The sequence below is a fragment of the Lipophrys pholis genome (assembly GCF_963383615.2).
Source record: "Lipophrys pholis genome assembly, chromosome: 8".
In the NCBI taxonomy this organism is placed as follows: domain Eukaryota; kingdom Metazoa; phylum Chordata; class Actinopteri; order Blenniiformes; family Blenniidae; genus Lipophrys; species Lipophrys pholis.
This window is the reverse complement of record NC_137630.1, coordinates 19204146-19219027: the sequence shown is the minus strand read 5'-3', so window position 1 is coordinate 19219027 and position 14882 is coordinate 19204146. Positions and strand designations below refer to the sequence as shown.

General features: G+C 41.3%; 1 protein-coding gene across 3 annotated transcripts in view; it reads right to left on the bottom strand.

Moving 5' to 3' along the window:
- The window catches only part of cacna2d3a (calcium channel, voltage-dependent, alpha 2/delta subunit 3a), a gene marked incomplete at its 3' end in the record, with an annotated part of 115265 nt that overhangs the window by 37617 nt on the left and 62766 nt on the right, over positions 1-14882 (bottom strand). For 2 of the 3 annotated variants that reach the window (XR_013935565.1, XM_080469910.1), the window contains exons 10-13: positions 14695-14808; positions 8600-8678; positions 4679-4812; positions 2946-2963 (exon numbers count right to left, since the gene is read on the bottom strand). Coding sequence is in view for 1 of the 3 variants with exons in the window: in XM_080469910.1 (XP_080326036.1) it covers positions 2946-2963; positions 4679-4812; positions 8600-8678; positions 14695-14808 (345 nt within the window). The remainder of the gene's footprint in view (positions 1-2945; positions 2964-4678; positions 4813-8599; positions 8679-14694; positions 14809-14882) is intronic. The other variant, XR_013935566.1, reaches the window with a different exon arrangement.

Genomic DNA, 14882 nt, shown 5'->3' with positions numbered 1-14882 from the left:
CCGAGTTGGAAAATAACTTGCAAAGGGAAAGGCAGAGCTAAATTTACTGTGACTTTTAGATTTTTCTCTCACACAAATAGACAAACAAGTATTTTGTTGGCTTGTTCTGGACCAACATAAATATAAAATTCCCGCATTAGTACTTCTTCCTCGGATCGAATACCTTCAGCCACTTTACTGAACATCTTACCTTCTCCGGTGTCTCCCCCCTACGCTTTTACAACCAGTAATTGTAGATAATGGCATGAGAGCGTTTGTATCCATTCACTTTTCCTCAAACACTGGGGAAAGGGAAATTGGTGACCCGAGTTCAGACGGCTGGTAATAGCAATCCACAGCGTAGTATAGGACATCAAAGACAGAACAAAGCACTCATAAGTACAGCCTCTGTAACGATAGGCAGACTGGCTGCTGGAAGATGGGATCAATCACAGTACATGGGAAACAAGCAGACCATCATCTAAAAATACACAATCTTTCTCCAAGCATGGATCATATATCACTGATCTGTAAATGTATGGACTTTTTTTTATGGTGCATGTCTATATGAATGTTATTGAATGTGTACTCTTTGCCCATGAGCTGTAATATCTGATACAATATTTTCAGTGGAAGTGCATTTGGTGAAAATCAGGTGTGGCCAGCTGCTCTGGGGAATTACATACAGTAATTAAGCATACAGCGTTGCATAGAGAAAAGGAGATCACAACTGCAGCTCACTTAGCAAGGAAAAGACCTTAAAACCTCTACGTCATTTTTCCTAAACCAGGCCAGGAACGGTAGTGCTTCCACAGTTCTATGTCTCTTTGTCCCTATGGGTGTGCTCCATATCTCAAATTTGATTTGTCAGACCTGAAGCACAAGGTCAGAACGCACATTTGTCTCATCATCGCCTGTTTGAATCAGTCAAGGTAAATGAGCTGTGCAAGTGCTTCCCCATGCTGTGGGTCAGAGAATGAGGAAGAAGGCCGCTGGGTTTGAATGCTGTTGGCACCCCGCTGTAACAAATATCCACAGATTTATGCCCCTCGGAGGGATCACACACACCCCTGGCCTGTGGTTTGTGTGTCTCAGTACTGATGATCTCGGTTGCTGTGACAAATTATATACTGGTAGAAGAGGTCACCCTTGTTTCTTAGGAGAGCAGGTTAAATGATGTTGGTGTGTAAGCACTGACACTAAACCCTTCCACGTGTAAGCACCTATGGAAGAACTAAAAAAGGACGCCATGACTAATAAAGCTGGCACAGATCCCGCACACGCGTCTCACTGCACAGGTGTAGAGGGATTATCTACGAAAGCTCTCAATTACCTCGATCAATATTAACACTTTTGCTTTGAATTAGTGGAGTTTATATTCATCCATCGTGACATTTTCAACAGCTCACAACTTCAATTTATCATCAAAAGGTAATCAACTGCGCAAAGCTGTCCCTTTTGTCTGTCTTCACGCTTAATCAAGTATCAATCTTGTTCTTTGAACCTCTGAGCAGAAACCCTCAGCTCATCCATGCAGCGTCTTTTTTTTTTAACATCCATCCAATGCTCACTGACATCCCTTTCCTTCAAATATCTTCCAACCTTCCCTTATTCCTCCTCACACTTGTCCTCAAATACCTCCCAATGTATTCCTCTCACCCCCCCCCCCCCCCGCCTCCCTCACATCTTCCCTGCGCTCCAGTGTCAGTTCATCCGACAGAGTGGGAAACAAAGCCAAATGAGCCAGAGAATGATGGATGAAGCTGGTGAGACTGAGAAGAGGAGCAAGAGGGAGGGAGAGAGGAGAGCACAGGTGGATGGAAAGAGCATCAAAAACAAGAGGAGGAGATAAGGTAACAAAGGGGGATTATTGGGTTGCAGTGAGAGGGATTTGGAGGACAGAAAAACGACAGCATGAGCGTACATCCGGAGAAATATGATATATATCAGTCCCAGAACACAAATCCAAAAAGCTCGAGAAAATCCAAGCAGTTCTGCTAACTGTTGTCAAACACTATCATCATGCACTTTTACTCATAAGAAGCTGAGTGTTTCTCACTGTGTGTGTGTTTCCACAAAGGACAGAACAGTGCTGGGGTGATTGCATATGCCGAAGCAGCACAGATTCTCTGTTAATCCCAATTATCATGTCTGAAAATATGATATCCATATCAGTTTTCTGGCGAGCAGTTTCGATGTCAATCAGCTCGGGTCTATCACTAACAGCAATATGTCAGACATATGGCCTGCCAGCTGTTTAATGCGACTACTCCGTGCCCGGCTCACACTCGTGGGGAGGCAGAACACTCTTTTGTTCCACCATGATCACTGTTATGAGTACAGAGCTGCTTATCTCAACCCACATATGATTCATAAATCACTGAAAAATAAAACGCTGAAACGATAGAAAGGCATCAGAACAGATCATCCCGGCAGTCATTATGGACTATTGGATTTTCACCCAGAAGATGACAAAACAGCTTATTCTGGAGAATTCCACCAAAACAAATATCACTGGCAATCTTGTTTTCACACCAAAGTCACACAGGCCAAAGAGCAAAATGTAGCATCACATTTACACATGATAGACGCTGCCAGCCCGGGAGACACTGGCAAAGGACGGCTAACATAAAATCACCACTGACGAATGAGTGTGACTGTGTGTACAGACATGTGCGCATGTTTAATCCGACGTGCAAAGGAGAGTGATCAACAGAACCAACAACAACCAAGATGCATGGCTTGAATCAGGAGCTTCACAAATAACATACAACACCGACACACACACACACACACACGTAAAAAAAATGCCATGGTCTAATATGGTAACTAGTTCACCCCCAAATAAATCCCTTCATCTCACAAATATCGGAAACTCAAACGCACATGCATGTGAAATGCATATGAACACACAGCAGCCCTCAGCACAGCACAATACAGCGATGGCCTCCAACCAGAATTTTTACCTTTTGTGCTTGGGGGAGCTAGAAAGAACAGATTTAGGAGGAGCAGGAGGAGGGGGAGGGGGAGAGAGAGGGTCAGTATATTTGTGGGTGACAGTCAGAAAGCCTTTCAGTGCATTTCACACCAAATAAGTGGATGCATAAAATCCTCTGATGCTGCCTTTGACTGCTTAAAACAGTGACTGTGTCAAGAGAGCAGGGCTTTATGTCCAGAAGGGTTACCGTGAAAGAAACAGCTACTAGTGTTAGGTCAGTGTTGAACATATGTACCAACTATAACAAATGGAAGTGGATAATGAAGACAAAGAGACACTAAAGGGTAAAACATGAGGGATATGAAGAATATTGCAGAAAGCAAAAGTCAATTTTCAAGTAAGGTTGATATCCTAGGGGTATCTCTGGTAAAAGGCAGTCTTCGTTGCCACTTTCCACTATTTAAGCTCTCAATCGCCTAACGTACACAGAAATAGTAGAGAACCAATGGCTGCTATTCTCCCTCTATAGCAAAATAAAATAATCTGAGGGAAAAAAAAGGACCATTGTGCATGCATCAATAGGATAGTACATTGTGTGTAGATCATGGACTGCAGAGGTTTCCCTATAGGTCAGTTATTATCCTTCAGGGTTTTGTAGAGATACTACTGCATGAATCAACTATAAAGAGTGTGTGACGGATTCACAAATTCTGTGTATTGTGAAATATTTCAATGAGAATTAAATATATCATTACCATCGTATATTTTGTGTATTTGAGTGAGTTGGGACATGGTACGATGTTAAGACATCAAAGTAACTCGGTAATGTTCTACTCATACTACAAAACTGGCAAACACACAAGAGAGGCTCATTAACTTAATGGCTCCATCTGCCACACACACGCACGCACACGCACACGCACACGCACACACACACACACACACACACACACACACACACACACACACACACACACACACACACACACACACACACACACACACACACACCTCCAAATTCAGACCTTCACAACATAAGCTTTGTACGTTTAAAAACAGGTCCAAATGTCGCATTGCCTGCACACAAACGTTGATGTACTAATGGGACAATCTAGGCCGTGCACTAGAACACACACTATTTATTTTGACATGTTGGCCTCCATGAATGTCAGGCATCTCTCCCAGCTCACACAACATATGAGAGAGAGTTTTTTTCTCGTTGGTTAATACACAAGGTGCAATGTCCATCTGTAAATACCTGTATTGTTGATAATTGCATCTGTTTTAACATGTTTGAAAAAGAGGTGCAAATCAGCTCAGCCTTCAGGACAGATGATGCTCCATCCAAACACTCTATGTCCATTGAAAGCAAACAAACAGGGAAGCGATACAATTCCTGACCGCTTGGGTTCGGGTTGGGTCTGCCTGCTGTGCGATTCTAAGTAGATCCCAGAAAACGCAATCGACTCATGTGAGCATGCAATTTATCATTCCCTTATACAATCTCTTTATAAATCAGACTATCTAACTACAAACAATCTAATCTTCCTCCTGATCCAAACCCAAAACGTAACCCAGTTGTAACCAGAGCCGTAAAACCACAAATTCACTCGTATCAATATTAAAGCTGACGTGCCCCTTTATTTCTGGCTCCCATCAGGAAGTTCCTACAGCTGCAGTGCGCTTCCTGTTTCAAAACAAATGACCTGCTCAGTCTCTGTGACTGGCAGGACACGTGTGAAGATGGTAAAATCAACTCACCGTGCTGTCGATGTAGGCCTCGGTCCAAACTGTGTCGTGCTCCCGGTCAATCACTTTGGGGCGACTCAGCACATGCAGGTACTCCATCACATTCTCCTGAACATCTGCCAATGTGGAAATCTGAGTGAAGTAACCTGTGAGGAACAGAGAGAGAAACAGAAACAGAAACAAAGAAAAGGTTATTCCAAAAAAAAAAAAGTCCATTAAATGTTACAAAGACCCATTTTAGCTACAAGCGTCACTCTTCCAAGTAATTTTCAAAGCACCTTTAATTTTTGGACAGAAAATGTTACGCTAGAAATATTTGTATTTCTAAATGAATTGTAATTGATCGTAATAAGAGAAAATAATAGTGGGCAGTGGTCTTATACAGGTTAGTGAAGAGAAGTTGACTAACCTGTGCAATACTACAGGTCCCTAATGCTCGAGTCTAAATGCTCCCCGGGGAAGGCACAGTAGCTGGCCAGATTACAAGTCTCACCACTACTTGTCCTTCCAGTTTTTATGGTACTTTTATTTATTACTATAACTGTGTCAATTAATTGACTTATTAATTGTTGCTATGATTGCCAGGTCTTGTAAAACAGATCCATATCTCTTTGAAGCTTTCTGCTGAAATAAAAGTGACATGAATACAGAAACAAAAAAAAATATCACACAGATTAAGCCTCATTTGTTCCAAACAATTTAAAATTGAGTATGACCATGTTCCTAATGCAGTTTCTGCCTTTTCAAAACATCAAAAGTCACACATTCTATCAGTTTGGAGTCACGGAAGTCTCTTCCAAGCTTTTTGCACTCACTTAATTTGTCCAGATAACATCTGGAAAACAGTACAGAAGGCAACAGATATTTCCTTGATGAGGCAGATGGAAACTTCGATAGATGTAATCGCAAAAGAAGCCCCACCAACAATGTTCCAGGGACCGAAAACCAGCATGGGTTTGAGAATCCTTAAGTGGTATGTAAATGTAATGTAAAATCTGCCTCAGCTAAACTCAAATGTGATGCCATTTCCTGCAACGATAATGCTGCTATTATGATGCTAATGTGCATGTGGAGCAGGGACTATACTGTTATCTCAGCGGGTGGGGGGGGGAGCAAGAAAAGCAGGACAGCAGTAAGACGGAGGACGAGAGGTGACACAGTGAATAAGGGACAAGAGAGAGACCACCCCATTTCCACCCAGCCATAAAAGCTGAAAACTGCCTCCATCACGAGGCGGTCAAGCAGAAAATCAGAGCTGGAGGAAATAGATTTTAAGGTCATCGTTCCCTGCAACAACCTCTACGTGGCCTGGAGAACAGAGCTGGTGTCTAGACACCCATAAGCAATGTCAGGTAGGTCTCCAATCGGGGACTACAATGAGAAATAGTAGATACTAAAATCTCATATTCAACACAAATGCTTCATATATTCAAATCATGTGATTACTTCAGGGACAAAATGAACAACAATGCACTTGACTCGGAACTTGACCTGGAAGTGAACCTTGAGGGACTCCTCCTTTACCCACTCGAAAACATTTGGATCTGGCTGTTATTCCAGCAGACAGTGCAGTGACAACACACACGCAGACACACAAAGCAAGCTGTGTCGGTGTAACTGCATCGTTCATCACGGCAGAGAGTCGCGAGTGACTGCTCCCTCTGGGAGGCTGAGGGCGTCCTTGGGGCTTAGCCACCGGGGCCAGGGAGATGAGCTGCGGAGAGAAATATGAATGCTGCCTGCCCGCATGACAGGGTACACCTGTTGCACATGCAGGCCAGTCAGAGCGGAGTCTCATCGGGGCGAGGGCATCGATACATCTTCAAAGGACCTTGGCTCGGGTCACATGTAAGCAAAAAATACCCAACAAGGTGCCCTGATGCCTGAACATGATGAACGAGGTGGAAAAGAAAATGTGTCATGATGAAAGTAAAAAAAAAAAAAGAAAAGTCAAGGTTTTATTGTTGGAGTCAAATATTGCTTTATTTAAAGTCCTGCACACCACTTGATCTGTTACTCTACAGATCATTTTAAACATGTGATTTCTCCTTATTTCACTTGCATTACATTCATCTCTAAAAGATTGTGTTCAAAACAGTTTTTAAATGATTCCACTGTCACATGGGTATGAAACATAAGGTATGTGGGCCAAAACCAGGCCACAAGACGCTCCAATCCGGCCCGCAGAACCACCAAGCCAATTGTAGAAAATTCGAATGAGAAAACGTAAATTGTTTTACAAATTTCTTCCACAATGCAACTCTCAGACCCGAGCTGACATGTTGCGGATGCTGCCATGAAAGCTAATTACCTCATTGCGAATACACAAACTAGCATTAGCCTCAAAACCAGTTTGAAATTTTTTGGGGCATTTCACTAAACTTTGCAGAAGAAGGTGTCATTAAAATTAATTTCCTGTAGTATTTCTTTGGTTTTGTGAAAATATAAACATTTTCATCAAGTATACTCTGAGCAGCGACAAAGAAAATCTTCAAAGTTTCAATTTAGAGGTTGCTATGGCACTATTTAACTGGCACGGCCCACTCAGATAAAATTGAGCTGTATGTGGCCGCTCAACTAAAATGTGTTTGACATCCCTGATCTGTCATGACTTTTCATAGTATTAAAAATTCTGATGCATGTGTAATTGAAATTTCTTTTTAAAATGTAAAGGAAAAAGTATGAAAATAAATAAATGGGAAAAATCCATGCTGATGTACAAATAGAAGGGACTTGGTAGTTACCTCCTAGTTTCTGTATTTATTGCTGAGAAAACACGTCTGATTCGCCAATCAACAAACCATCCTGTGAAAACTGACAAACCTGAGTGCCACCTCCTGTGAAGAGTCCAAATTTAGCTTCTAGAAGTCGACACACAACATGGGCAGAGATACTGCAGCCACTTCATGTTGACTGGTACGTGCAGTCTCTACTTCAATGCAATTTAAGACAACAGGAAGTTGCCAGGGACAGATCCCACGAACATGACGCACTTGTTTTTCGTTGCAAAAGCATTTAATGTAAAAGTAATAAAAAAAATAAATAAATACTGTTGCACTTTGGAGAAGAGAAGCTGAACCTAACAAGCAAAGGGAAGGCCGTTCTGCAGGAATGTTGCAGACAGGAGAGGATGTCGCTGTCACAAGTCTGATTCATCATCCGGCATACATATATGCACACTTATGAAGCATCACACGCACGCACGCATGCACGCACGCATGCACGCACGCATGCACGCACGTCATCATCACCACAAACACTCTTAAACTGACAGGAAAGAAATCTGTGATATCACTTTGAAGAAACACTGTAGATGCCCTTGTTTTTTTATTAAAAGACACGCACGCACGCACGCACGCACGCACGCACGCACGCACGCACGCACGCACGCACGCACGCACGCACGCACACACACACACACACACACACACACACACACACACACACAATTTGTGTGACCTGTGGCATGCCCGTCTTATCTACTGCAGCCTGAGGAAATGGAGCCAGACTGTCTCTGTCACCCAGCTCCCAGCTAAATATAGAGCCCAGAGGAAAAGAGCTCTACGTACTAGGACAAGCATGACCACGACACAAAGCGGGTAGAAAGCGGTGTATCCTGGTATTTGGTGATGTATTTGGACTTCAAGCTTAGAGGGAGATGAAGTAACGTGACATATCTGCTCTATGCAACAGGAAGCAGCTGCCTGCTGTCACATAGTCGTGCTAATGCTGATGCCCACTGACTAACACGTCGATGCTACTGCATGCACACACGGAGACACACTTGCCAAAAAACCCAAACAAATCCACAGCTACAAATGTATTAATTTTCACCTGGCTGACAGCAAAGACCTGCAACCACTCTCTGAGAAAAAAAATACAGTGTGGAGGCGAAATAGCACCGCCGCCTATGAGTGTATTATGAGATCATACCTTTGTTAGCACATGCCATCCATTTCAGATTATCGGCGAAGGCTGACTCTCGACCTATCAGGTAGGGGAATATGCGGACCTGTGGAGAGAAAATAAGATAGCTTCTGTCATTCATTTTAATCACATTTTGATAGAGGCCAGCAGACTACCACCAAGGAGATAACAGAGTCGAAGCTAAAGCGCTCATTCTCTATCTGGCAGTGATTAGCACATTCTTTCTACTGGTTTAATACAGCCAGTTATTGGATGATGGGAGTCTTAAATGTTTCCTTGAGATTTCATTTAAAGTTTTAATCATCTAGTTTTTTTGTTTTTTTTTATCAACTGAGTAAACTGGAGAAAGGCGAATACAAAATGACCTTAAGTGGATCAGAGAAGCTGCAATCACAGTGCACAGGAAAATTGTTGATTTAAAAAATAAATAAATAAAAAATAGCAAGCTTTCTATGCTCAATCCAGGCAATCTTCTAATCTCCCTCCTGCCAAACCAATTTTTGCCCAGCAGTGTTTGGTTGGCGAGAGCAGCAGGTGTAGTTGGCAGGTGTGTACATGTGCGCGTGTATCTGTGTATATATGTGAGTGTGTGTGTGTGTGTGTGTGTGTGTGTGAGAGAGAAAGACATCGTGGCCAGATTGGACCAGATGTGAGCCTCTGGGGGCACAGCTGCCATCGCTACCATGCCCGTTTTTTCCACTGCCTCCGTTCACCCTGACAGCATGTGTCTGTGTGTAGGCACATATAGATGTGCACACATAAGATTTTTGATGAGTGTGCTCAAAAGAAATATAATCACAGATCATAATTTCGGCCATTTTTTTTCTTCTTTTTTATGCATTCAATTACTCTTACTTCATCGCATGTCATTCAATAACTCCTTCACATCTAATTGTAGGCTTTCATGTTAACTCTGAATATTGTTGCTCATTTGTCTAGTATAATATGCTTCTTTGGAACGATAAAAAAAGATTGCAGGGCTGTCATTTTATGCACACAGTATTATCAAGACCATAATCATCCACTATTCATGCGGACCCAGACATTTGTCACAGTGATAGAATGACAGGAAAAATGACAGGACTCAACCGATAGGATCATAACAGCTCCATGTCGGACTGCAGGAAAGAAATTTTCACTGTGGGATTGTCTTTTTGTGCCTATGTGTTTTTCTTTATTGAAAGCCAAACTACAGCAGGTTGCTCATTAAATATAGAAGAGGCCCACTGCTGAGTTAAGTACAGCTGAGGTAGTCGAGGCTCCAGCCACAACATGCAATCTTTAATATACTTGAGTGAACAAATTTTGCACGGGGCAGCAATGAAAATATGCATAAGAGCCATGTGAGCGTCCACATACGTCAGTATCCATGCTCTGAGATGTAATGTTCTTATGCTGATGTTTCGATCTGTGACATTGTTTGAAAGATCGCAAGAACACGTGAGAATGTACTTTTGTTTATGCACCTATTGCTAAGTATAAAGTGCTCAACTCAATCATTTATTCAGGCCACTGCGTGAAGCCACACATACTGTGCGTGTTCAAAGCCTTTAAGTACCTTTTAGTGGCTACATATGTAGTAGGGACAGCAAACTCATTGTTGTGATTCCTCTGGCCTCATGTATTATGAAGTGTGAGCTAAAACCACATAACAGCCTGAATTTTATTATGCTGAGTCAAAGTGAAGTAAACACTGAGCTCTGTGTTGTATATGGAGTCAAATCTTTTCTTAAAACTGGATGAAGACGGTTTCATTTAATTAAAGTCCAAAAGCTGCATAGTTATGTGTTATATATCAAATATAGCAGTATAACTTTAACTATCAATTGTTAACATTTTTGGATTTAAATAACTTAGTATGAATAAGAAGTTATACACAAGTTCTTAGGACTTCAGGAAATCAGAGAACATAGATAACCTTGTGGCCACAATTAAGTTAGCCACTGCGTTTATTTCTCCTTCACAAACACATCTCGTTAATCGATCTCTTGGCTCCTTTAATGAAATTCCTTATCTCAAAGTCTGCCTTTGTTCTACCATCACTAAAAGCTGGTGACCCAGCACTTCTAAATGATTACAGGCTGAACTCTGATGAGTCCTGGCAATGTTTTCATGAGCTGTCAACTTCTAATTGCTTTATTTTTTTATTTTTTTTAACGCCAGGCTTTATCTGAAAATCAAAGTGGTATTATCAAGCAAGATTTCGCAAAAGCAGTCGGAGGCGTGTGTATGTGGGTTTACAAGGGCAAAAGGCTGTTTGAATGCAGCTTTGGTGAAACACTTATAAATTTGTAAACAGTGTATTTGGGCCTGGAGGTAAATTCCCTGCTTTCATTTGTAATTTTCTCACAGCAGCCACTCACAGCCCTTCACTGGAAGACTTGTAGAGTGACTTTGCCTGTCGCTGTCATGCGGCACTCTATCAAGCAACCAGGATGAAACATGCAAAAAAACATTTGCACAGAAGAAATGAGGTTGGGAAGCTTTAGGATGTAATTGGAATCTCTTTTCCTGCCGGAACAGCAGCAATAATGCTGGCAAGGGCCGAAGCTCGGCTGCCTCGTGACAAAAACAATGCAGGCACGGACAATGTTGTATGTAGGTCAGTGTATCAACCTCCTGACGGTGAGAGATGTACATGTACCTTTGAATGGCCAAAAGATGTCGAGGTTAACCTGGCTTCTCCTGCAACATTGCCCATAGTCGTGAACAGAGGGACGTCAAAAAGTTGTGCACAGGCTATTTTGATCCAGTTGCTCATTTTCAAATGATAAAACAATCAAATCCTTTAAAACAGTAACTCCAGAAATCCTGCAAATACAACAATACTGAATGAATGCCATGTTTAATTGAATCCAATTGGTTCCATAGAGGCTGGAAGCCAAATGAACAAATATATTTTAATTCATTTCTGGGTAGTCATAAAATTCAACTTTGCCAAAGAGGGAACAGCGACAACAGACTTTCCGTCAGTGCAGGCAACATCTAATTTATGTACAGAGAAAAGCCAGGTTTGTGCACCTGAGGGAAGTATACACGCCAAACATAAACAATCTGAGAACAGATTAGATGCAGGAAGCCACACACACACACACACACACACACACACACACACACACACACACACGCACGCACGCACGTGTGTGTGACTGATGGAAACTGGCACCACTACGCACTGGTTATAGCTTTCATTGGAGGGGGGCACTATCACTCTAATCAATGCCATATGTTTTCAGTTTTCCCTTTCCAGTGGAACACACTTCAGAAGGTGGGGAGGGTTATTGATTTGCCACGGCCAATTATTTCCATTACAATTGTTCACATGTCAAAAAATACATTTTTTCTTTTTAGAAAGAAAATACTTGCAGTGACTTTTTATATGATCCTGCATTGAATAAAGACACATTCAAACTTGTTACCTACAAAATGTGGTTATGGAAACAACTTGACAGAAATATTCAAGTGTACCTGTGAAGTAATTCTTTTATGATAATAAAGTCTTTGTTATCTTTTTTCTATAACTATTTTAGAGTGGATACCATCAGCTTACAGATCTTCAGTAACTTATTTGCATGAATTTTTTTTAAGCCTGTCTGTACACCCAGTGTGACGTTCTTTGCCGGTGAAGCTGTGAGGCTGGTTGGAAGGAAGCCATTAAAAAAGCAGTGGAGGCAGGGAGGGAGGGAGGGAGGGAGAGAGAGAGAGAGAGTGACAGAGACTGAAGACTTCTATTATCAGCAGGGTTTCTTCTAAATGGAAGTATCTCGCAGCCTCGTCCCCTCTCCGCTCTCTGCTGTTCAGCCTTGAGGCAGGGGCTGGTAGGGGGTGGGTTGGTGGGTGGGTGGGGGGGGGGGTCTTAATATAGACCATGGCAGAAATACACAAACTCAACGTACACGCGTGACGTCGGCAGTCACTAAAAAGCAGACTTACTAAAACAGACAGACAGGCGTTCAAAGTGTGTTCAAATTCAATTAAAGAATACCACAATATCAATATTTGTACAGTTCTACAGCCACCCTTCATCCACTTTTTGCCGTATGACGAGAATGTTTGAGTTCCATACTGTATATACACTCGCCAGCCTTGCCAGGTGGGAAATCAGTGATGAGGAGACTCCAATCTATCTTATTTTCTGGGAAAAGCATCATGCACATCTTAAAAAAAATCGATCCATGCGTTTAAATAAACACATTCAAGACAGCAACTGACAGTGGGTTTACATTAACATGTCTGTCCTGACTACCAGTAATCTAATAATGGATAATAATGTAATAGTTTTGGCTTTTGTCAATGTAATAAAGCCCAAAATGTAATAACTTGCCCATAATGTAATAAGCTATTTGATTATTTATTCTAATAACCTTTTCCAAATAATTTTATTATATTTATATATATGTATTACATGGATATTGTAGCATTAAAAATAATTGTAAAATATATGTGAGTTTAGCCAATAATGTAAATAAGGTTTTCTGCAGTTTTCCTTCTCAGACAAGTATAGTTGATATTATAATCGTCATATTCACGATGCAACACTTAATTATCGTGGTAAAAATGATGATACTACTACTTTGTTGCTCATTACAGGAAGTCTAAACATGCTCATTGTTCATTTGCTACAACCACCCACACAATTATGCATTGAGCCTTTTCTGGGTGTATTAAATGTGCGAATGGGTCAAAGTATTGTGTAAATATGAGTAATCTCATACACTTTGCAGCAGTGACTATCACTTCTAGGCTCACTTGCATGTATTGATGTTTGGGTTGATCACCCGTGCCCAGCGTCACACGAGATACTTCCGTCGACAACCTTTAAAGCGCGAAGAGCCCGCTGGCTTTTTTTTCTTTTAACAGGAAAAATGACCTTACGATAACCCCTTTTCTCCCACTCTGACTCTTCTCTCCTTCTGTTTCATTTCAGGGCCTGTCAGAGGAGCGCCACAATTACCTTGAGAGACAGCAGAGAGACAGCTCTGACCTTTGGGACGGGGCCTTACTGAACTTGGTTTTAAAGCAGCCTGAGAGGACCTCATACAGGCCAAGCTCAACAACCCCAGCTCGCCTTTGATGGAGCCCATCTTATGCCACCAAACTCTGAATAACTGAATTTAAATGGAATAATTAAAAATGTCATTAATGAAATTTCAGTGAATTGAAACAGAACGTGAGAATTTAAATAATTTGCTATGAAACTTAATTTAATCCTCAAAGAGAAAGAGTTCAAATGTAGTTTTCAAATTGGAATTTCATTACATGTAGCTGGAATACAGATGTCGCGCTCCGGATATCAAGTAAGAGCTATTGAGACTTTTTCCAAATCTTTATTGGATTTATTAAGTCTAAAATGTGTTTTTTTTGCCCTTCGAAAGCAGATAAAGTTCTGCCAAGAGTTTCCATCTGCATGTAAAGTGACTATTGCACAAACAAGCACACTTATTCTTCTGTAACCGTTAAAGATCGGCGCAGATCTTATTTGTTCCTCTAGTTGGACAAAAGGAAATGAAATCTGCTTTTGATTGCTCTTCCTCGGTGTCCTGTAAGTCAGCAGCAATAAAACTCGATTTCATGAAATAAAATTGTGTCTTGATATCCGCATTTTACGCTTTGCTGCAATTTCATGTCTTCTTTTTTTCTATTTCAAAGTGTGAGCTACAATTTTAAATTAAGGCAAATTGAATGTCAAACTAGTGCAAATCAATTTAAATTCACTGTATTCAATTTCACTTTTTTTAAATTCAAGAGGAGGCACAACATTTGTTTCATGTTATTTAGGTATTTGATATTGATAAAATACCCTATACATCACCACTCTTACTAATTTTTGAAGCGGATTGGTGTATTTTTAATATATGGTAATGAGGCTATTTGTATTCCTTTCCACTTTGATCGACTTTCAATAACACTGAGCTCAACAGCCCATTCTCAACATCAAGTTTAAAAAAGTCCTTCATAGCCACAGGAGGGCATAAGTCCACTGCTGTGTGCTGGTCATCAAATAATGCACAACGTATTTAGCTGTTCGTAAAGCTGTGCGTAAAGGAAATGGATCACTGATTGCAGTAAACTATATCTCCAGGATAATATGAATACATTACCTTCCTGTCTGGCCAGTTGTACTTGGCAAAGATGGTATCATACGTATCCACTGCCCCATCTGTCACCAGCATAATGGCCTGGCTGCACTCACTGCCCCTCCCAGTCTCATTGAACTGGAAATAGAGAGAGAGAGAGACAGAAAGAGATAAAGACACCACATGTGGACAGAACCAAACCAATGCTCTTT